The following is a 24,439-nucleotide window of genomic DNA, read 5'->3' as shown; positions in this document are numbered from 1 at the left end:
ACGGAGTATCCTTGGTACTGAGAAGGGAACTAGTCTCAAGCCCCTCTGTAGCTGTTTCCTTTCAGTGGCACAGGGTAAAATATGATGGAATGTTGGCAGAGAATGGGCATATCTGAGGAGACATGGGCTCAAGAACCATCCTCCTCATGCTAATGTGGTCCTCAGCTACCTTACCAGGCCTCCCTTTTGCTGGTAGGCCAGAGTAACTTGTGGATCCACAGCGGCATGCTCAATAATGCAGGATTGGGATCTTCTGTATGTCGTCTGCCCAGCTACGCTATACACAGTCCTTCACTAAAGGCTCCCTAGTGCACCTCAATGTACTGTTTCAAACAGAACTAAATTGAAGCACATCAGCTGGGTCTGCACTTCTCAATTAATGTGCAACATGTTATTGCACTTTAGAAATCACAACCCTGGAGAGCACATTACCCCGGTGCTGAAGGCTTGTATTAGAACCTTGTAGTAGGGTTTACTAGATTTGCTCACTTTTTAAAATAGATTTTTTTGAAGGCCTACCTCTTTGATCTTAACCTGGTGTCCAACAACTAAACTAGGCTATTTATGATTCATTTGGATCAGAAATAGATTCTGAAGGCTAAATTCTGCTCTGTTACATCCGTGCATCTCCATTGTCTTCACTGAAGACAGCAGTCTTTCTTAGTGCCCAGAAAGAAAAGGAGTATTTGTGGCACCTTAGAGACTAACAAATTTATTTGAGCATAAGCTCACGAAAGCTTATGCTCAAATAAATTTGTTAGTCTCTAAGGTGCCACAAGTACTCCTTTTCTTTTTGCGGATACAGACTAACATGGCTGCTACTCTGAAACCTGTCTTAGTGCCCAGAGTTTTTCATTTCGAAACTATCACTTATCTTTTACATCTCAAAACCACTTTGTCTTGTGTAATGTATTAGAATTACTCGTTGTAGACAGCTGGTGCAGACGTATTGTTGTAGTTTAATTGAAGTGTGGCCAAGGACTAACTTAACTTGAAAATCAGACTTAATAAACATGGTGGTAAAAATACCAGGAGCTGCCAGAGCCTTGTCTATACTAAGGCTCCCACCATTTTAGCTGACCTAGTGAGAGTAGTTTTGTAAAATTCCCTAGTGTAAGCCTGACCCAGCAAACTCATAGAAAGACCCATGGCAACTAATTCAATGGCCTGGCATCTTCTCTGGATGGTGTATATTAGCCAAAGTGAATTCTTCATGCCTCATAATTCTCAGATGAAATCCTGTTTGGGGAAAAGTGGTAGCTGAGAACACTGACAAACCTGAGTTCTCATGTCCCTGAATTCCAAGAAGACTGTAAGTCCACAAGGGCAACCTGAAGAGATGAGAAACATTAAACTGTCCACAGGGAAAACTCACCTCCAAAGAGCTGTTGGAAGCAGTTAGGACCCGTCCCTCAAGATTAGTGTTCAGGGCTCAACTCCCTATTCTGAATGATAAGAACGAGGTCAGGAGGCATCCTCGAGGCTGAACAGGCTGATTAAAATTATGAAGTTTAGGATAGAGATTCTAGTTTTTACTCCTGCTGCAGTCTCTCCAGGTGGCTCAATGTTGGGGACCAGTCAAAAGCTTATTGACATATATCAGTCATTGACAACTATTTTTGATTTGCTTAAGGAGACTTCCACAAATAATATAAAATATCACCCTTTGATCAATCCTCCACTCCCAGGGTTTTCATGATATCAATAGTGATAACAGCTTGAGTGAGGAGTTGGGGTACTATTTAGAAAACAGTCATCAGAGCATCAGCAGAGGGTATCCAGTGAACACGCTCCACACTTCAGGCTATGAATTTGTGATAAATGTATTGCTCCTTGGTTCTCACTCAAATGACAATCCATGTAGGATTTGAGATAACATTATTTTCCTGATGCAGAAATGGTAGGATAAGATCCAGGCACTGATTTCTAAGTTGTCATGAAACAGATTTGTCATTCATCTGTTCATCCTGTCTCTTCTAGGTTTTCCAGTTTTACACAGGTTATTCCATGGGTAACACTACGCATGTGTGTCAAGGATTCCTTAAAATGACCTGGACCCATTCCTGATGAGATGAAACAAAAGTAATTAGTCATTCAGTTGTTGGACATAGGAAGCCCACATTATAAGATAGTCAAAGGGATATCTGAACATTAAAATGCCAACCATGCCTAACAGCCTCTCTGGATGGGCAGCATAACTCAGGCACCATGTTTGATTCTCCCTCCCTCCACCCCTGTCCATTCTATCCATAGGCTTGTCTTAGCCCTGGTCTACACTGGGGGGAGGAGGAGGTTGGGAATCGATCTAAGTTATACAACTTCAGATCTAAGACTTACTTAGATCGACTTACAGTGGTGTCTTCACTGCGGTGAGTTGGCTGCTGCCACTTCCCCATGAACTCCGCCTGCACCTCTCATGGCGGTGGCGTATAGGAATTGACGGGGAGCGCTCGGGGGTCGATTTATCGCGCCTAGACTAGACGCAATAAATCGACCCTCCCCCCGCTGGATCGATTGCTGCCCACCGATCCAGCAGGTAATGTAGACATACCCTTGTAGTAGGAGACATTACATTTCAACAAAATTTAAGAAATTGAGTTAGCTGCTTTGATACTGGCCACTAGGTCTGGTCAAAAATTTTCTATCAAAGCTGTTCTGATGGAAAATTGCATTTGTGACTAAACGTTTTTCGAGAATAGTCTGACTTTTTCAGAAAACTTCAATTTTTTCATAAAAAAAAATAGCCAAAACCCAAAATACTTTGGTTTAGATATGTTGCTACCATTCTCCATGGGAGTTGTAGTTTGGTTGCTTCATGTCCCCATTTTCCTTCATGGACTGGGCTTCCAAGCTGGACTACATTTCCCATGTTGCCCTACCTCCCCTCTCCAAGAGGAGAGACCATGGTGCATCATCGGAGACATATTCTGACCAGGGTTTCTAGCCTATAGAGGAGAATAGAAACACAAAACTGCACTGTGGCATTATTTCTGAATCAAAACAATATGGTTTTCCAAAATATTTTGCCAAAAACTCAATTTTCCATGCGGGGGGGGAAACATGTTCTAATCAGCTCTTCTGGCCGCTATTTACTGGTCAGTGTAAACAAGGACAGTTATTGATCATGACCAGTGAACCAGGGTTGAGTGTTGCTGGGACCAGGGTATAACCATAACCACCTGACAATGCTGACCTTTGTCCTCGTTAAAATTATCAAAAGTGCCTAAGTGACTTAGGCTCTTAAGGCCATGTCTACCCCTAAACACTTTTCCACAAATAATAATATTGGTAGGAGTGTGACATTTTTGAACATTTCTACACTATCAAAAGCCCAAGATCAGATGCTGTTATAGTGGCATAAGTCCTTTTGTCTTTAGAGCTTATTTTGCTCAGGGAACCAGCATAAACTATGTAAAAGCATTTTATTGCCAATATAAGCCGCATTTACATTAGGAGGGTTTGCTGCTATAGCTACACTGACAAACCTTTTCTAGTGTAGATCTGGCCTAGGTCTGTCACTTCTGATAATGGGCGTTAGGTTCCTAAGTCACTAAGACATTCTTAAAACTTTTACCTCTTGTCTATACTGATCAGTTGAGCCAGCCAGAGGCTTCAGCTGGAAGGTGCAGAAGCAGCCAAAACAGGGACTGCTGCACTGTGGGTTGTGGGGAGGGGAGGGTGTAAAAGAGGCCCAACCATGACCATCTCTTTCCCTCTGTCCTCCCCTCCTCCCCCCCCCCCCCCCTGCCAATGTCCCCTGGACTCAGAACTGTGCAGGAGAAACCATGCCCCATTATGGAGACATTAGGACCCATACGGTCACTTTGCTCCTTCCATGTGGCCTTGAGGGAAAGCTGTAGATGAGAAGCAGCCAGAGACTTCAGCTGGTAGGAGCAGAAGTAGCCAAAGTAAGGACCTCTGGACATTCAAAGAACTTCCTACAGTTTTGACTGGATGAATGGGCTGGATGAATGGACTATAAGGTGGATAGAAAGCTGGCTAGATTGTCGGGCTCAACGGGTAGTGATCAATGGCTCCATGGCTAGTTGGCAGATGGTATCAAGCGGAGTGCCCCAAAGGATAGTCCTGGGGCCAGTTTTGTTCAATATTTTCATTAATGATCTGGAGGATGGCGTGGATTGCACCTTCAGCAAGTTTGCAGATGACATTAAACTGGGAGGAGTGGTAGATACGCTGGAGGGTAGGGATAGGATACAGAGGGACCTAGACAAATGAGAGGATTGGGCCAAAAGAAATCTGATGAGATTCAACAAGGACAAGTGCAGAGTCCTGCACTTAGGACAGAAGAATCCCATGCATTGCTACACACTAGGGACCGAATGGCTAGGCAGCAGTTCTGCAGAAAAGGACCAGGGGTTACAGTGGATGAGAAGCTAGATATGAGTCAACAGTGTGCCCTTGTTGCCAAGAAGGCTAACGGCATTTTGGGCTGTATAAGTAGGGGCATTGCGTGCAGATCGAGGGACGTGATTGTTCCCCTCTATTTGACATTGGTGAGGCCTGATCTGGAGTACTGTGTCCAGTTTTGGGCCCCACACCACAAGAAGGATGTGGGAAAACTGGAAAGAGTCCAGTGGAGAGCAACAGAAATGATTAGGGGACTGGAACACATGTTGTCATAAATATAAAGGGAAGGGTAAACGCCTTTAAATCCCTCCTGGCCAGAGGAAAAACCCTTTCACCTGTAAAGCGTTAAGCTAAGATAACCTCGCTGGCACTTGACCAAAATGACCAATGAGGAGGCAAGATACTTTCAAAACTGGAGCGGGGGGAAACAAAGAGTCTTCTCTGTCTGTGTGATACTTTTGCCAGGACCAGAGCAGGAATGCAGGTCAGAACTCTTGTAAAGAGTTATTAAGCAATCTAGTTAGATATGTGTTAGATTCTGTTTTGTTTAAATGGCTGATAAAATAAATTGTGCTGAATGGAATGTATCTTTTTGTAACTTAAGGCTTTGCCTAGAGGGATTCTCTATGTTTTGAATCTGATTACCCTGTAAGGTATTTACCATCCTGATTTTACAGAGGTAATTCTTTTACTTTTTCTTTAATTAAAATTCTTCTTTCAAGAACCTGATTGCTTTTTCATTGTTCTTAAGATCCAAGGGTTTGGGTCTGTGTTCAATAGTGCAAATTGGTGCGGATTTTTATGAAGCCTTCCCCAGGAAAGGGGGTGTAGTGTTTGGGGGGATATTTGGGGGTGGGGGGAAACGTTTCCAAGTGGGCACTTCCCCTGTTCTTTGTGTAACACTTTGGTGGTGGCAGCGATTAACCTAAGCTAGTAAGAATAAGCTTAGGGGGTCTTTCATGCAGGTCCCCACATCTGTACCCTAGAGTTCAGAGTGGGGAAGGAACTATGACACATGTCTTATGAGGAGAGGCTGAGGGAACTGGGATTGTTTAGTCTGCATAAGAGAATAGTGATGGCGGATTTGATAGCTGCTTTCAACTACCTGAAAGCGGGTTCCAAAGAGGATGGATCTAGACTGTTCTCAGTGGAAGCAGATAACAGAACAAGGAGTAATGGTCTCAAGTAGCAGTGGGGGAGGTTTAAGTTGGATATTAGGAAAAAAAATTTCACTAGGAGGGTGGTGGAATCTTCTTCCTTTGAGGTTTTTAAGGTCAGGCTTGACAAAGCCCTGGCTGAGATGATTTAGTTGGGAATTGGTCCTGCTTTGAGCAGGGGGTTGGACTAGATGACCTCCTGAGGTCCCTTCCAACCCTGATATTCTATGATTCGATGACTGGACTTTTTCTGTGCTGAGCTGTTTGTTCCAACCCTTTCCCTTCCTCTGCTTCACAGTCTCTTCACTGCAGCATCACTCCACATCTGCCTCCTTAGCGTCCTCTCCCCTGCCCTGTTTCCTCCTCATTCCTTGGCCTTTTGTTCCATTTAGCTGATCCCCTTCCAACTTTTGAGATGAACCTGACATATTGCCATCATTCACTCTACTTGTGTTGTGCCCCTTCCCCCACTCTGTTTCCTCTCTGTTTAGATCAGTAGTTCTCAGCCTGTGGGCTGCATGTGGCCCAATTAGCACACAACTGTGGCCCAGCTGTGTACTAAAAAAAAAAAAGTCAAAATTTGCCGCTCAGGTGTGATAGGGGATGGGGCTGGCTGAAGGGGAGATAGTGTCTGGCTGCCTGCAGGAGGGCTAATGCCAACAGGGGCCTTGTGAGTGCAGCCAGGGAGCAGGAGTGTGTGTCTCTGGGCAGGTTTATGGGGGGTGGGGTGCTGGGAACCGGGGGTTCCCAGGGTGCTAGGTTTTAGGTGGGGTTCTGCGCCTAGGGTCTTGGCTGCCAGCCTGCACCTGGCGCTCTGCTCATGGCCCAGTGCAGAGGTCCTGGCTGCCTGGCCCCACACAGCTGGGTCCTGGTCTGGCTATTGGCAGCCAGGCTCCCTGCCTTGTTCTGTGCAGTGGGGTCCAGCTGCCCGGCCCTGCAGGCGGGGTCCTGGGGTCCAGCTGCCCAGCCCTGCAAGGCGGGATCCTTGGTTCCAGCTGCCTGCCCTGTGCCCAGGGCTCCCCTCCTGGCCCCCTCTGTGGAGGGGTCTCTGGGTGGGGGGGAACTTGCCATAGGGGAATGTAGAGGGGTTTTTTGGGTGGGGGGAGGAGGCTCTGTGGTTCTCAACCTGTGGCCCACAATGATAGTGGTTCGCAACCTGGTTTAGACTGTAAGTTCTTTGTGGCAGGAGCAGTCTACTCTGTTTGTACACCTAGCAGCATAGTGCGGTCCCATTGTCGGTTGGGGCTTAGACCTATTCTAACAAACATAATTATTGATAATCGTATTTGACTGCTTACGTTATTGCTTAATTCCACTAAGATTACTTAGTGAAGACAAACTCCACGAGAAACTATTCAGAGGTATTTGCGATGGATTTTATTCAGTCTTGGCATGGAGTCAATACAAGATATCCTATATATTGATTCTTTTGGTGGAGTGGGGAGAGTAGTTACTGGGGAGCAGTCTTACGTATGCAGAGCGATGCCTTTTTACAACTGCTTGCTGAATAATATGCATTAGACATCATGACTATTTGAACTACAGGTGGTCAGGAACTACTTGTCAAAATATATTTCACTAGAAAATGCAGATTCATCAAAACAAAACTTTTTTGTGGTAAAGGGTCAGTTTTGACAAATTTTTCAACTTGAAAATTGTTGATGATGATAACTTACAATTCCAGTTTTCAGTTTGAAATGACTTTTTGTTGAGAAGTTAAAGGTAATTATAGTAAATAAAATGGTCAAAATTGAAACCAAACATTTTGACTGACCTGACTCTTTTTTCAAATTTTTGGTTAATAAAATTATTAAGATTTTGATTTTTGTCTCAATTTGGGAATTTTTTGCTATCATGGAAATTTTGGCAGGATGGGAAATTGTTAATTGACATGTTCTGAAGATTGAAAATGCTGTGGTCACTTAATGTAGGAGACTTTGTTATGCTCTCTTCTCCTGGGACTTGTCTTTCCTGACTAGCAGGGACAAAACATTTTGCAGAAACAGTGCAAGAGGCAGTAATAGGTAGGACCCTTTTTTCATATCAGTGCCTTCACTGACAGGGTGATCCTAAGAGCACCAGCATGAATGTAGTAAACTCCTTGGAGTGGAATGGAAAGACCTCTTTTGATTAAATATTACAGTGAAGGATCATTTTGAACCTTGAAGATATATGCATGCATGCCCCTATGCCATTTGTTGAAAGTGCCTTGACTTGTTTGCTAGATATATTAGCTGAGAAGTAGAAATAATTCATGTTTCCATGGATTTTAATGCTCTCAACTCCATATTTCACACACAGCATGATGGCTATTGTACATGAAAAGAAACCAAATGATTTGCTCTATGTTGAGTACTTTGTAAGAGGGAACAGATTTATCGTAGAATGCAGTATCTGAATGTAACTGAATTAATCTTTAGTGTGTGACCTTTCCATTCACAGTTCTTTCTTTAGTGAAATTTTCTTTTCAGTAGAAATAAATATAGAATGTACAATGCACACTTCTTGATGTCAGTTGAAGATGGTACATGTGTAAAGCAGGCCGTTTTCCACTCGTTGCTTATAGGTCCTCACCCTTTAATTGAGATGAGCTATTGGAATTGTGGACATTGAAACACATATATAAAAAATTAAATACCATATTGTACCTGCTTTTCTTATAAACTTGAACTGAAGGAATTTGCCACGCATCGTGCGTGCAAGTGGCTCAGAGGGCTCAGTATTGGAGTACTGTCCACTTCCCCCATATCCCTTGTCTGCAAGGAGATGATGACTTTGAAGAACAATTGAAAATCACATAATTAAAATCTGGCTTCAGGTCTGAGCATTTGTTCTCTAACACCTGGTGTTCAGAAGAGTTAAATGCAGCCCTGCATGCTATTTATGTGCTGCACTTTTGACTTAAATGTTTAATAACATCTGCCATTTTGAGATCTTTCAGAAGTGTGTAGCAAGGTTCACATCTATGTGAATTTTCTAGCTAGGGTGTTTTTTTTTTTTTCTTCTTCTTAGTTTGGATGCCTTGAGGGCAACTATACTAGGGCAGCATGAAACATTGATCATGAAACACTTCAGGCAAGTGTGAAGGAGGCCTACTGGGAAGGGGTGTTAGGTTATAGCAAGCATGAACTATTTTTCCAAGGTTCATGTACCTTCAGCAGCATGAAACTGGTATTTAATTTATAAAGGCTTTATTTGTTTTTTGAATGTAAACTACACTTTGTGCTTGTTTGTGTGTTTGGATAGCATCATCTCATGGTCTTAATGAGTCATTTCATATTGTCTGAAATTATGCGCTGTCTGTACAAATCCAGATCTTGGTTTTCTATTGAGGGTCCACGACTGAGATGCTGTTACCCCCCATGTCCAAAATAGCCCAAATTTATGGCCTTACAGGCACTTTGCGAGGCCAGCTATTTTCTTGGTCTTTGGAGGGAAGATAGAGAGGTATGGGAAGGTTGGAGTCCCTAGAATAGAATATTTAATTTTGGTTTTTGCCTGGTTTGTTGGTGATTGTGAAGGTTGGGTTAATCTGGATTAGGTTTATTTTAGTTGTGTGAATTTTGGTAGAGCTTGGCTGAATTTCAGTTTGAACTTTGAAGATGTACCTGCACACCCCTTTTGTTAACCTGCTGGCTAGAACTGAGAAGGCCACCATGCCTAATGGAATGTATTTTAACACGTGTCTATATCTTGCACAGAAATATGATGTAGATTGTGCATTAAAGTAAAACACATGAATTATACTGTATTTTATACTTAAAGGTGAACACTTTAGAAGATAGAGTACAAAAGATTCTTGTAGTTTTGTATGAATTGTACATTTTAATTTGTGTACAAAGCTTTTGGACAAGCTCTTTAATTTAAAAAATCTAAGTGTAATTACATTTACCTAAAAAAATTTGCTTTGAGAAAGAAAAACCAGAAGGTGATAACTACTTTAGAATCATCAAAAATGTGACCGGGGAATACCTAATAATGGCTGCTAGTAAGAACTGTAGCACATATCTTGATTTTTCAGACATATATGCTCTATGACCTCAAGTTGTGCCAGACTCAGGTGTTGAAATTCCAGCTTGGTCAGTCAGAAGCCTGGACCCTGTACAAAATAAAAGCTGCTCAATAAATCAAAGCAGTTTCAGAAAGAAGTTGCATTACTGAATCCTTTCTAAACCATACACACAGAATGAATTACAGCAGCTGTTGTGGCTTTGGAGTTGCATTTTTCTTTTGATTATGCTGGCAACATACAGTTGGAATATGAATGTGGAGTACCATGGATATAGATTATCCCTTTTCTGCACAGCATAACTGTCTGTACAACATGACCTTGATGTATTCTTAGATTTAGTGCTGAATATACATGGGTTTGCAAATTAATTCCAATTCAGCAGTCTCTCGTTGGAGTCTGTTTTTGAAGTTTTTTTTGTTGAAGAATAGCCACTCTTGGGTCTGTAATCGAGTGACCAGAGAGATTGAAGTGTTCTCTGACTGGTTTGCAAACAGGATACAATTAACTTAGGCTTGAATAGAGACTGGGAGTGGATGGGTCATTACACAAAGTAAAACTATTTCCTCATGTTTATTCCTCCCTCCCACCCCCACCCCCCACTGTTCCTCAGACGTTCTTGTCAACTGCTGGAAATGGCCCACCTTGATTATCACTACAAAAGATTCCCCCCCCCCCCACCTGCTGGTAATAGCTCACCTTTCTTGGTCACTCTCGTTACAGTCTGTATAGTAACACCCATTGTTTCATGTTCTCTATGTATCTGTGTATATAAATCTCCCCACTGTATTTTCCACTGAATGCATCCGATGAAGTGAGCTGTAGCTCACGAAAGCTTATGCTCAAATAAATTTGTTAGTCTCTAAGGTGCCATAAGTACTCTTTTTTTTTTTTTTTTTTTTTTTTGTTATACCTTTGTCGGCTAGATTGAAGAGCCCATTATTAAATATTTGTTCCCCTTTGCAGGTACTTAGTGTAATCAGCTCACCAGATAACCTTCTCTTTGTTAAGCTACATGAATTGAGCTCCTAGAATCTATCACTATAAGGCATGGTTTCTAATCCTTTAATCATTCTCATGGCTCTTCTCTGTACCCTCTCCAACTTATCAACATCCTTCTTAAATTGTGGACACCAGAACTGGACACAAGATTCCAGCAGCAGTCGCACCAGCACCAAATTCAAAGATAAAATAACCTACTTTGGATTCCCCTGTTTATGTATCCAAGGGTCTCATTAGCCCTTTTGCTACATTATTGCACTGGGATCTCATGTGTTCAGCTGATTATCCACCACAACCCCCCAAATCCTTTTCAGTCACTGCTTTGCAGGGTAGAGTCCTCCATCTTGTAAGTATGGCCTACATTCTATGTTCCTGTATATATACATTTACAGTTAGTCATTCAGATGCAAATTGTTTGCTGGTACCCAGCTTACTAAGAGATCCAGAATGCTCCGTATCAGTGATCTGTTCTTCATTATTTATCATTCTCCCAGTTTTTGTGTCATTGTCAAACTTTCAGTGAAGACCTCCCTTCCCCCCCCCGCCCTTCCATGTCATTGATAAAAATGTTAAATAATGAGCGTAGGACCTGTGGGACCCCATTAGAAACACAGACAATCAATGAGGATTCCCCATTTACAATTATGTTTTGAGACCTATTAGTTAGCCAGCTTTTAATACATTTTAATGTGTACCATGTTAATTTTTTATTCTAGTTTTTTAATCAAAACTTCATGCTGTACCAGGCAAATGCCTTACCGAAATCTTAAGTATATTATGTCAACACTATTACTTTATCAACCCAACTTGTAATCTAATAAAAGAAAATCAAGTTACTTTGACAAAATCTATTTTTCATAAACCCATGTTGTTTGATATTAATTATAGTACCTTCCTTGAATGTATTAGTTGAATCTCATATCAGCCACTCCATTATCTTGCTTGAGATTGATGTCAGACTGACAAGCCTATAATTACTTGAGTCATCTCGTTTACCCTTTTTAAATATTATCACAACATTAGCTTTCTTCTGGTGCTTTCCCAGTGTTCCAAGACTTACTGAAAATCAACATCAATAGTCCAGTGATCTCTTCAACAAGCTATTTTAAAACTCTTGGGCTCTTGGACCAGTTGATTTAAAAATGCCTAGCTATAGTAGCTGTTGTTTAACATCCTCCTAATTTACTGTTGGAATGGTAGATATTTCTTCATCATCATATGACCATATCATCTGATTTTTCCAACTACAGAACAGAAATATTTATTGAACGCTTCTGCCTCTTTTGCATTACTATTAATACTACTAATAATTAATAATTCTACCATTGCATCTAGTAATGGGCCATTGAGTATTACTATTCTTTTTGTTCCTAATATAGTTAAATTCCTCCTTATTGTCCTTAACTTTGCCGACCATATATTTCTCTGTGGTCCTTTTGGTAAAGGAAGCAATTTTTTGTAATTCCTAATTTCTAATTTATATTCATTACTATCATCTTCTCCTTCCTTCCGTTTGTTGTATCATCTTCTCCTTCCTTCCGTTTTTTTCCACCAAATGCATCCGATGAAGTGAGCTGTAGCTCACGAAAGCTTATGCTCTAATAAATTTGTTAGTCTCTAAGGTGCCACAAGTACTGCTTTTCTTTTTGCGAATACAGACTAACACGGCTGCTACTCTGAAACCTTCCTTCCATTTGTTGTATATTTTTTAATTTTATAGAGCTTTCACTTATCTAAACCAGGTTAGTTTTTTAACCAATACAGCCTTATTCCTTGATTGTGGCTTTTTGGGCATCTAGTTAAGTGTTCTTAAGCAATTCCAAATTATCATTCACATTTTTCTGATTAAACTCTTCCTCCCAGCTGATTTGGCTCATAAATGTTTTCAACTTTGTGAAATTGGCCCTCTTAAAGAACACTCCTCATCTGCTTTCCATTATCCATTTAACTTTCACAGCTGGTCGGGGAAACAGATTTCCAAAGACTGGGGAGACTATCCAGTGCAAACTAAATAATGGAGAAGAACATAGGTGGGGATTCATATTTTTTAAATTCAGCTGAATATTGTGTGTGTGGCTGCTTTAAAACTCCCTTGGTTTTTAAGTAGTTCTGGCTAGGCTTTGAAGTTAATATTGCATTGATACCCATAATGGGCTGTGTCATGAAAAATTCTTAACACAGTTTGGTGTAGCCCAATCCACATTAGCTATCCATGTGATGGTATATATTGGCTTAGCTGGAAGCATCTTGAAATGTAGCTAAAAGTCTAGTGTAGTATGGGGGAATTTGGGTCCATCTGTCTATGGACGCTCATAAAGCACATATCACCTTGCTGTTATATGGGGATTAAAGAAAAAGTGAAATCAGTCCAGAAGAGAACAAGCATTGGTTCTTATGAAAAAGCAAAAACTGGGAAGAAACCTCAATTTCAGGTCAAGGCTCTTCCCTCTAATTTTCCACTGGTGCTAGTTGTAAGTATGTTTATTTAACTGGAACTCTTTCTTTGCCCTAGTAAACAAAAGTTTTAGGAGAGACCAATTGTTTGAGTGGTGAAAATGAATGCATTAAGACTTTGCTCTTAATCGTATTCTGCAGTTAGGAAGGATGCACAAGCCTTGGGTCTAATTAATTATGGAACCTAGATGGAAAGTGAGTCAGACACTTGCTAAATATAAAGATTGGAGCTCACCAGTGCCATTATGGTGCTTTGCATTTTAATTGGAATACATCTTTTATTGACCACCTGGCTTGAGTGTGTCAATTATAGCAAGTTTTGATTCAGGATAAGAGGATTGGATACCTGCCTTTTATTTTGATCTTTCCCAAGAAATCAAAACGGACAAATCCCATCCTTGGTGAGTTCACTGAGACAATAACTGGGGAAAGATGACTAGAAAGGAAAAAGAAATTATGAATCCTCCTCCTTTGTTTTTTGGTCTATTGATTTTTCCACATCTCTATGTAGTTCTTAAATACAACCCTCCCACAAGTTAAAGCTCCTCCAGGATGCAGGAGAAGCATAACTTGCTTTGGCCACAAATTTGGGATCTGGCCATGGTGGATACAGAAACCTCTTGCCTGGAGGATTTCAGTCTAAAGTAGACATAACAGAGCAATAAATGACTGTCAAAGTGTGAGGTTGGAGGGAGAGAGCAAACAAGGTTTAGAGGAAGGATCCTTTTTCACTCGCTTTCTCCCTGTACTGAGGATCATGTGGTGTTTTTCTTTGAAGAAAGCCAAACTGAGCTTTCTTAACTCACTAATGCATCTTCTGAACATCCTGTGGGTGTTGCAGCAAAGCTGACCCTGATTCTGAATATTGTTTTGCACTGCAGTGCTTAATCTACCTGGATTTCAGCAAAGCATTAGATACAGTTCCACATGGGAAATTATTAGTTAAATTGGAGAAGATAGGGATTAATATGAGAACTGAAAGGTGGATAAGGAACTGGTTAAATGGGAGACAACAGTGGGTCATACCAAAAGGTGAACAGTCAGGCTGTAGGGAGGTTACTAGTGGAGTTCCTCAGGGATCAGTTTTGGGGTCAATCTTATTCAATATTTTTATTAATGACCTTGTCACAAAAAGCAGGAGTGTGCTAATAAAATTAGCAGATGAGACAAAGTTGGGAGGTATTGCCAATATTCAGGAGGACCGGAATATCATACAAGATCTGCACAATCTTGTAAACTGGAGTAATAGAAATGGGATGAAATGTAATAGTGCAAAGTGCAAGGTCATGCATTTAGGGACTAACCAGAATTTTTGCTATAAGCTGGGGACATATCAATTGGAAGTGACAGAGGAGGAGAAAAATCTCTGTCTGTTGGTTGATCACAGGATGATGATGAGCACCAATGTGATGTGGCTATGAAAAAGATTAATGCAGTCCTAGGATTTATCAGGCAAGATATTTCCAGTAGAAAGAGGGAAGTTGTTAGTACCGTTATACAAGGCACTGGTGAGACCTCATCTGGAACTCTGTATGCAGTTCTGGTCTCTCACGTTTAAGAAAGATGAATTCAAACTGGAACAGGTACAGCAGCTTTTCTCAAACTTCCTTGCACTGCCACCCCCTTCTGACAATAAATATTACTACACGATCGCAGGAAGGGGGACAGAAGCACAAAGCCTGCTGTCCCAAGTGGGAGGGCCCAAGCCCAACTGGCCAGGGGGCTGTGGGGGTGGGGAAACCAAAGCTTGAGGACTTCTGCCATGGGCAGAGGGGCTGTAACTTGAGCCCCAGCATCCAGGGCTGAAACCAAAGCCTGAGCTCCATTGCCCAGGACTGAAGCAAGTCTAACATCAGCCTTGGTGACTCCATTAAAACGGCGTCGCAACCCACAGTTTGAGAACTGCTAAGGTACAGAGAAGGGTTACTAGGGTGATCCAAAGAATGGAAAACCTACATTATGAGAGGAGACTCAAAGACCTTGTCTTGAGTCTAACCAAAAGAAGGCTGAGGGGACAGCTGATTGATCTCTAAATACATCAGAAGGATAAATACGAGGGAGGGAGAGGGGTTATTTAAGTTAAGTGCCAATGTGCACACAAGGACAAATGGCTATAAACTGGCCATCAACAAATTGAGGCTTGGAATTAGACAAAGGTTTCTAACCATCAGAGGAGTGAAGTTCTGGAACAGCCTTTGAAGGGGAGAAGTGAGGGCAAAAAACCCTAACTGGCTTCAAGACTGAGCTTATTAAGTTTATGGAGGGTATGGTGTGATGAGACTGCCTACCATGGCATATAGGGGTGAATTCTTGTAGTCTTGACAACTTGACTCAGGGACATTGTCATAAATATAAAGGGAAGGGTAACCACCTTTCTGTATACAGTGCTATAAAATCCCTCCTGGCCAAAGGCAAAACACTTTCACCTGTAAAGGGTTAAGAAGCTAAGGTAACCTTGCTGGCACCTGACCCAAAATGACCAATGAGGGGACAAGATACTTTCAAATCTGGAGGGGGGGGGGGGGGGAGGACAAAGGGTTTGTCTGTCTGTGTGATGCTTTTGCCAGGAACAGATCGGGAATGCAGCCTTACAACTCCTGTTAAGTTAGTAAGTAATCTAGCTAGAAATGCGTTAGATTTCCTTTTGTTTAATGGCTGGTAAAATAAGCTGTGCTGGATGGAATGTATATTCCTGCTTTTGTGTCTTTTTGTAACTTAGGGTTTTTGCCTAAAGGGATTCTCTGTGTTTTGAATCTGATTACCCTGTAAGGTATTTACCATCCTGATTTTACAGAGGTGATTCTTTTACCTTTTCTTTCATTAAAATTCTTTTTAAGAACCTGATTGATTTTTTCATTGTTCCTAAAATCCAAGGGTTTGGGTCTGTGTTCACCTGTACAAATTGGTGAGGATTTTTATCAAGCCTTCCCCAGGAAAGGGGGTGTAGGGCTTGGGGGGATATTTTGGGGGGAAAGACATCTCCAAGTGGTCTTTTTCCCTGTTCTTTGTTTAAAATGCTTGGTGGTGGCAGCATACAGTTCAAGGACAAGGCAAAGTTTGTAGCTTGGGGAAGTTTTTAACCTAAGCTGGTAAAAATAAGCTTAGGGGGTCTTTAATGCAGGTCCCCACATCTGTACCCTAGAGTTCAGAGTGGGGAAGAAACCTTGACAGACATGCTCTTCATTGATAGTTGGCTGAGGGTATAGCACAGGGAAGTGCCACAACTGGGTACTTAGATTAGGAAGGCTGATGTTTGTAGCCACTTTGTGATACTGCTTGCTATGAAGCCAACGTCTGCAGTGATGCAGTCTCCATATAACATCAAGGGCAATCCATTCAATTTTTTCTTGACATCCCATGGATTTGACAGATAAAAACTATAAATACATCAAACAAGACTCTTTTCTAACTTATCCATATTTCAAGGCTGAGAAGCTAAAATCTAACCATCTAATTTTAAGAATTTAATATAAAAATGAGGAATACTAACAAGAATACAATTGATATCATTGTGTAAAATACCTTTATAGCCTACACAAATAGCACTGTAAAATCCCTCTGTAGCATGCACAGTAGTGTTTGTTCTTAATTTCTACTCCCTTGTTACACAGGAAGATAGGAAGTTGATAGTAGAATTGTGCTCAGTTTTTCTTTTATATTTTTATATCTCTAATTCCCTGGTGTTCTTTGTAAAAGACAGACATACTGTTTCAGTATTAAGTTGTCTAGTTCCTTCTTTGCCAGCGCAAGATTGTTCTCTGTTGTACATGTACTAATACTTTGTTCAGTCTAGATTTAAATGTATGTCTTGAGTAATAGGCTTTCTGCCACTCTTCTTTATTAGCAGAAGGAAAATGCAAATTAAATTCATACTCTTTAGTTATGTAGATCCATGGATTTCCAACTAGCTGTCAATTTTATCAATTTTATACTGTTTCTCAGTCTGATGTGGAATCAGCCATAGAAGTAGTGGTCATCAGGGCAGTGTTCCAAGCTGACTCAGACATCTGGGGTGAACTCTTGGCCCTGCAAAGTCAATGGCAGTTCTTTTGGTGTCAGAGGGGCCAGGATTTCACCCCAGAAATCTGATTTTACTATTCCAAGCAATTGTGGTTAACTATGGATCTCACTTGAATTTGCTAGGGCTATATATACTCATACTATAGCTGAGAAAATTTGTCAAATAGCAGTACTGTTTCATTTGCTTTGTGTTAATACAGATTACATATATATTGTATAAATAAGTTTACAATAAACATTGAAAATATTGACAGGGGGTCTTACAAATAGCATTTTTTTCTCATAGGTTGGCCACTTTTTTAAACCGGACATCCCCTATCTTGGCTGGTAAGCTCTGGAGAGTGGACTTGAGGGGGAGATAGTGCTTGTTTTTACTCTCTCACAACCTATAGGTGCCATCATTTGGAGTGACAGATATATGTGAAATCCCAGAGAGATGATTCTCATATCTTTACATTTGACTTGTAACTAAGCTTTCTGTCTACCAGATTTTATCTAGTCAGAAGGGCTTTTTCTATATTATCCACTTTTATTTTCCAGGTTTGGTTCTTATAGATCAATATGCACTCCAGTTCTCTCTGTACCATGCAAAGGAGTTCATTTACCATAAGGTCCATCTTAAAGGCATGCTGCCAAAAAGCCTCTATTAGACTAATCTGTTTACTCTGCATTCTCTTGGAAAGTCTGAATTACAATCCCAGGCCCCCTGTTTTAAGTTTGGCAAGCCTGGGAGTTTCCCTTTTGTGGTATAACCTGGGAGATCCATTAAAGGTTTCCAGCTGCATCATAAGAGCAAGAGTTGAAGCAGTATATGATACGTCATCTGTAAAAGAAGCCTCAGACAATTGGTGCTTCACTAGGACTTTTCTCCAATACCACCTTATTTCCAAAGATTTCAGAGAGACTGCATTTATGCTCCTGGGATGTGACCAACTTGCACTTAACTGGAAGTCGAATAAACTGGATTGTGCTGTACCTTAAAACTGTTTGTTTTTGTTCTGCTTCAGTGTGTGTCTGTAGATTATCATCAGTAATTTTATTATGTTCTAGGGGTTAAGAACATTTTTAAAAATTAGATTAATGATTTTTACTCTGCTATGATAGTGTTTATATAAATTCATTCTCAAGGTTGCTATTGTACTTACTGTTAGGCTGCACATAACAAATAGTAGAGACAGCCTTGGAAAAAATTAGAATATTTTCAAGGTGGTCCCTTAAGGCTTATTTTCCCTCTCTATCTAAATGCTTTACCTCATTTTAATGGTTGGTTAGATACTGAAATGTATTTTTCTCCTGTGTTGTATAAGAGTGTGTGTGTGTGTGTGGGTGTGTGATAGAGAGAGAGAGAGAGAATGAATGAATGAATGAGGCACTGTATGGATCAAAAGACTGCTAATGATATAGAGTCTTCCACCTCTAGATCACCAGTTCAGATCCAGTCTGGGTCAATAATTTAATGTTATTGCTCTCTGATGGCTATTGCTCTCTGATGGCTATTGTTGTTTTAAGTGTTAACTACATGCTCACCGTGGTATAAGACAGCCAAATAATGTCAAAGGAGCCCCAGGAGTTTACATACTAAAACCAAATAAAGGAGAAAGCAGAGAAAAGAATAATTTGGGGGGTTAATTAGAGATGGGGCTGGTAGCTCTGACTGTTAAAGTTGCCTCACACGTCTCAGTACAAGATCCTGTTTTCAGTTAACAGTGTGGGTTGAAATTTTTCATGCCAGATGTCTGGTTAAGGCTTAATTGTTTTGGAAAGTTCCGCCAAAATGGCATAGCTGTTTTTGAGACTGAGGCTATGTCTATACTAGCACTTTTGTCGATCAGGGGTGTGAAAAAAACACCCAGAGACACACTGACAAAAGCACTGGTGTGAACAGCACTATGTTGTCGGGAGACACAATTGCTGCTCATTGGCACTGCTGGAGTACTGTGTCCAGTTCTGGTGTCCAAATTCCACAAGGATGTTGATAAATTGGAGAGGGTTCAGAGAAGGGCCCAGAGAATGATTAAAGGATTAGAAACCATTTCTTATAGTGATTGATTCAAGGAGCTCAATCTATTTAGTTTTACAAAGAGAAGGTTAAGGAGTGAGTTGATTAGTCTATAAGTCTACATGGGGAACAGATATGTCATAATGGGCTCCTCAATCCAGACAACATAGTGCTGTTCACACCAGTGCTTTTGTCACTGGTGTGAACAGCACTTTTGTCTCTGACTATGATAGTGTTTATATAAATTCATTCTCAAGGTTGCTATTGTACTTACTGTTAGGCTGCACATAACAAATAGTAGAGACAGCCTTGGACTCACTACAAGATCCTGTTTTCAGTTAACAGTGTGGGTTGAAATTTTTCATGCCAGATGTCTGGTTAAGGCTTAATTGTTTTGGAAAGTTCCGCCAACATAGTGCTGTTCACACCAGTGCTTTTGTCAGTGTGTCTCTGGGTGTTTTTTTCACACCCCTGATCGACAAAAGTGCTAGTATAGACATAGCCTCAGTCTCAAAAACAGCTATGTTAGACCATTCTCTACACCTTTCTGCAGAAAATCCAGGCTTTAAACACTTGCAAACTTCAACCTTCTAAGGAAGCATTTACAGAATATGCACTATGGCCTATAGCATGGCTAGAGTAAAAAATTGGCTAAGACCTTCCCTTTCATGAACCAAGCCGTTAGAAATACAATTCCTATGTTCCAAGGCTGAAAGAGACCATTGTGAAGCCATCAGAGAGCAATAACATTAAATTATTGACCCAGACTGGACATGTCCCGGGGTGAAGACAGTCCTTAGAGTACACAATGTTAGACCATTCTCTACACCTTTCTGCAGAAAATCCAGGCTTTAAACACTTGCAAACTTCAACCTTCTAAGGAAGCATTTACAGAATAGGCACTATGGCCTATAGCATGGCCAAAGGGGATTATGTTCCAGGTAGCTGGAAGCATATTGTTACATATTGGCTAAGACCTTCCCTTTCATGAACCAAGCCGTTAGAAATACAATTCCTATGTTCCAAGGCTGAAAGGGACCATTGTGAAGTGGCTGGAAGTTGAAGCAGGAGAAATTCAGACTGGAAATAAGGCATACATTTTTGATAGGGTGATTAGCCATTGGAATAATGTACCAAAGGTTGTGGTGGATTCTCCATCACTGACAGTTTTTGACTGAATGTTTTTCTAACAGATCTGCTCTACAGATTATTTTGGGGGAAGTTCTATGGCCTGTTGTAGAGGAGATCAGATTGGATAATCACAATGGTCCCTTTCAGCCTTGGAACGTAGGAATTGTATTTCTAACGGCTTGGTTCATGAAAGGGAAGGTCTTAGCCAATATGTAACAATATGCTTCCAGCTACCTGGAACATAATCCCCTCTGGCCATGCTATAGGCCATAGTGCATATTCTGTAAATGCTTCCTTAGAAGGTTGAAGTTTGCAAGTGTTTAAAGCCTGGATTTTCTGCAGAAAGGTGTAGAGAATGGTCTAACATTGTGTACCCTAAGGACTGTCTTCACCCCGGGACATGTCTGGTGGGGAGATTGACTCACAATCGTGTTGTGTTGTGGTTACCAGCTAACAAAAAATGCAAATACTAGGGAATAAGTAGTGGGAGAATTGTTTTGTCCTGGAAGTCACGGGCTTAGGCAATGTTACATAGGGGATCAGATTCCTCCTTAGTTCTTGGCATGCTAAAGGTGAGAACATTACTACAGAGACAGCATGTGCTAGCACTTAAGGGAGCAGTCTACTGTCTGTTTCAGGAATAAGCCTAGTCTCTTAAGGTTGAGGTTCCAGCCATTGGTTAGAGACGTTTAATACTACACAAGGGCTTTGAGTTAAAAGGGAAAACGAGGAGCGGGTCATTCTGAGAAAATATTATTGTACCTGTTAGGCCCCGTGAGCCTTAGTGTCTCTTTAAATATTCTAGCTCTTTAGTGAAGAGCATCTGTATATCTGTTTTTCCTCTGTCAGTACTCCAGAATCTTCTCACACATATAGGAAAATGTTTAGTAAACCTTTCAAGAGAGAACTTCTGACACCTCTTCATACAACAAATAAATGCCACACTGGAAATCGTGTTACGTAATTAATCCTTGTGTAAGTAGAAATCGTGTTACGTAATTAATCCTTGATGTGCATCTGTGTAGCATGCATCTCAGGCGATAAAAAAATTCTCTATCAGAGCCCTGAGTGAGTTGTGAAGCAGTCTTTTCATGGGTAGGATGTTCATTATCTTTCAAGTGTGACCCTATGAGGAAACAAAATATAAGCCTTCATCTTGGTAGATGATACTAAAGTGAAAGGGCAGCTGTTTGCTGATTTCTCAGGAATGTGCATGTTAGCTGGAGAGCATTAAAATGACCTGGTTACAAGATAGGAACAATGCTACCTGCTCAGCTAGGGCAATGCATTTTCCCCCATGTGAAGGTAATTTTTTCTTTTGTACATTGTAATGAAATCAAGAATCTAGTGTGGATTCTTATACATAGTAATGAAATAAAAAAACTAGTGTTGATAGAGGCAGAACTGCAGACAGGTCAGCACTTGGTGTGGGAAGACTACTTGAAAACAGTGTTGTTGCAGCCATGTTGGTCCCAGGATATTAGAGCAACAAGGGGAAGAGGCAATATATTTTATTGGACCAACTGCTGTCAGTGAGAGAGACAAGCTTTCAGGCTACACAGAGCTTGTCTCTTTTATCAAAAGAAGTTGGTCCACTAAAAGATATTACTTAACCCATCTTCTCTCTCCTTGAAATCAGGCTCTCTGGGGCTTACCTTTTTATTTGCATGGTGTATCTGAAAGGAAGTCTGAGAGCATACAAGATTTTCTGCTTTTAGGGCTTCTTGTTGGAGTTTTGTGGTGCACTCTAGGATATATGTAGCAGGGAATTCCGGGAGTGCTGATGAATCTGGCTGAGCAGAGGTCACCATACTTACTGTCCTGTCATTCTTCCTTTCCCTTTCCTTCAGTCCTGTAATGCAGGGAGGTGGCACAGTAGGACATGAGGGATGAAGTGTTTGGGGATGTAACTCAAAACAAAGATTTGCTTAATTCCATAGAAGGATGATGGTTGAAATCAATTAATCTCTTGGTCAATTTATTTTATTCATTTCTAGCTGATACTGCGATAAAATTCTGCTCCCTAAGTACATAGGAATGGAAGCAGCTCTGGGATTAGCATCTGTATAAAAAGGTTTTTGACTCAAATTGAGTTTTACAGAAAAGCGAATCTCCCAGAACTGCATCACTAACTTTCTTTTTTCCTTCTGCACAAAAGCTGTAGAAAGTGGGTAGGAACAGAATGTGAAAGTAAATTAGAAGGTAAATGATTTCACAGCTTTGTATTGTTAAAAATCTCAACTCTTCTCCTCCTCTAGGTCTGGAGGGGCACACTAGCCCGCCTTCGGTATAAGAGGACAAGGGCTGCCCTCACAATAATTAAGTACTACCGCCACTACAAAGTGAAGTCCTACATCCGTGAGGTCACCCGGCGCTTCCACAGTGTGAGGTCCATGCGGGATTATGGAAAGCATGTGAAGTGGCCCAGCCCTCCAAAAGTGCTGCGCCGTTTCGAAGAAGCACTGCAGGCAATTTATCACAGGTACAAGGAAGACCCTTTATTTGATTCGAAATGAGGCATCATTGGTCACAAACTAAAACATAAGAATTAACAATGGCCATTGATTCCTATGTGAATATATTTTTCATATAGTAGATCTACCGTATTCTGTAGAAGACATATTATGTATATTGTGACAAAGTCAGACTGGACAATCTTCAAGAGGGTTCTGGGAGGTGAGCGGTCACAAGCCCGTACACAGCTCAAGATAGGTGTGTGCCAGGGTCTCCCTCATGCTGTAAAAGGGACAGACATTGGGGACAGGTGAACTGCGCTAGGTACAAGCCTGCCCGCGGTTAAAGGACCCTTCCCCAGCCTATGGGGAGGATCCACTGAGCCTGGGACTCAAATAATTACGGGGGGGTTGGAGCGGGGCAACTGAAAAACTAACAAGGATGGGTGTGCGGGTCAAAAGTAGGGAACCTGAAGGGGACGCTGAGCAGAGAACCCTGGACAGCACCCACTGCTCCTCTAAGGTGCCAAGGGAGCCAGCAGACACTGCCCAGAGGAACTCTGCCTGGATATGTGAGTGGAGAGAGGAACTTACCCAGCGTGCCATGGGGCCAAGGTGGAATATAAGCTGACCCACCGGGGTGCCTCACCCTCAACAGGTGGCATTAGGTCCTGCCATTTAGTGTCAGTGCGGAACATGAGGGTGAGGAAATGGAGAGTATGGAGCACGAGTGTGTACAGATATGCCCGTGGCGCAGTTTGAAAGCAAACCGACTGCAGGTCACACAAGGTATACGAGTGGGGCAGCCAGGGAGGCTCATGGGACAGGGGCTTGATTAAAAAGATCCAGAGGGCCTAGGGTATGGGGGTAGGCAGGGAACACCCTTCCGCAGGACCTGCTCGAGGTGAGCCCGAGAAGCGGGTGACAAGGCTGCCCTCATCTCCTGAAATACGAAGCGTGGAGAGCCCCATGCGCTGAGCAAGTGTCAGGTGATCCAAGCAATTTCCCTGGTCATAGTCCAGGAGGTCTCTGATCCTGGTGTCTCCTGCCAGGACTAGCCTCTGGCGCACCTAGAGGGACTCTGCCACCTGTACACCGAGTTGGGAATTGTGTAGCAGGGGCTCCGCAAGGAGATCTATCCCATTGGCGGCTGCCACAGACCTGGTTGGCAAAACCAGCTTCCAGGTCCGGAGCACGTCCTGATAAAAGACCGGCAGCTCAGAGAGGTCTTGCGGAAGACCTCTCAGATGGAGACAGAGTCATAGATTCATAGATACTAAGGTCAGAAGGGACCATTATGATCATCTAGTCTTACCTCCTGCACAGTGCAGGCCACAGAATCTCACCCACCCACTCCTGTGATAAACCTCTCACCTGTGTCTGAGCTATTGAAGTCCTCAAATCATGGTTTAAAGACAATCTGCCCTGGAGGATTTCCCAATCCCAAATAAGGCGATCAGCTGAACCCTGAGGAGCTGATAAAGGAGCTGCCGGTCGTATCGGAGCCCTCGGAAGCGGCGCAGGAAGGCATGCGCCAACATGCTCTACGCCTGACTACCTGCACCGTAAAGAAGTCTCTGCAGGGCCCCGGACAGAAGACATGGATCTGTGCAAGAGGGTCCTGGAAGTCCGATATGTTAGCCCTGGAATGTTAAAGGCCCCTTTTTTGTACAAGCTGAGAAGGGGTTACCTCAGGTCAATCAGGGATATCTGGATCCAATTAAGGGCTGCCTGAGGCCTTTAAAAATCCCTCCTCTGGGGGGGGGAGAAAAGGGGTGAGAGAGAGACAAGCTAGTGGCAGCAGGGAAATAAGCTTCTCCAGGGTGAGAGGCTGTGCTCCTTCCCA

The 24,439-nt window shown here is 41.9% G+C and overlaps 1 protein-coding gene across 3 annotated transcripts in view; it reads left to right on the top strand.

The window, feature by feature from the left end:
* The window catches only part of MYO1D (myosin ID), a 397,979-nt gene that overhangs the window by 196,638 nt on the left and 176,902 nt on the right, over window positions 1–24,439 (top strand). For all 3 annotated transcript variants that reach the window (XM_043503347.1, XM_038385271.2, XM_043503348.1), the window contains exon 17: window positions 22,399–22,622. In XM_043503347.1, the coding sequence (XP_043359282.1) occupies window positions 22,399–22,622 (224 nt within the window). The remainder of the gene's footprint in view (window positions 1–22,398; window positions 22,623–24,439) is intronic.

This window comes from Dermochelys coriacea, chromosome 27 (assembly GCF_009764565.3).
Source record: "Dermochelys coriacea isolate rDerCor1 chromosome 27, rDerCor1.pri.v4, whole genome shotgun sequence".
Lineage (NCBI taxonomy): Eukaryota > Metazoa > Chordata > Testudines > Dermochelyidae > Dermochelys > Dermochelys coriacea.
Note: the sequence above shows the minus strand (reverse complement) of the source record. Positions and strands in the feature narration are given on the sequence as shown.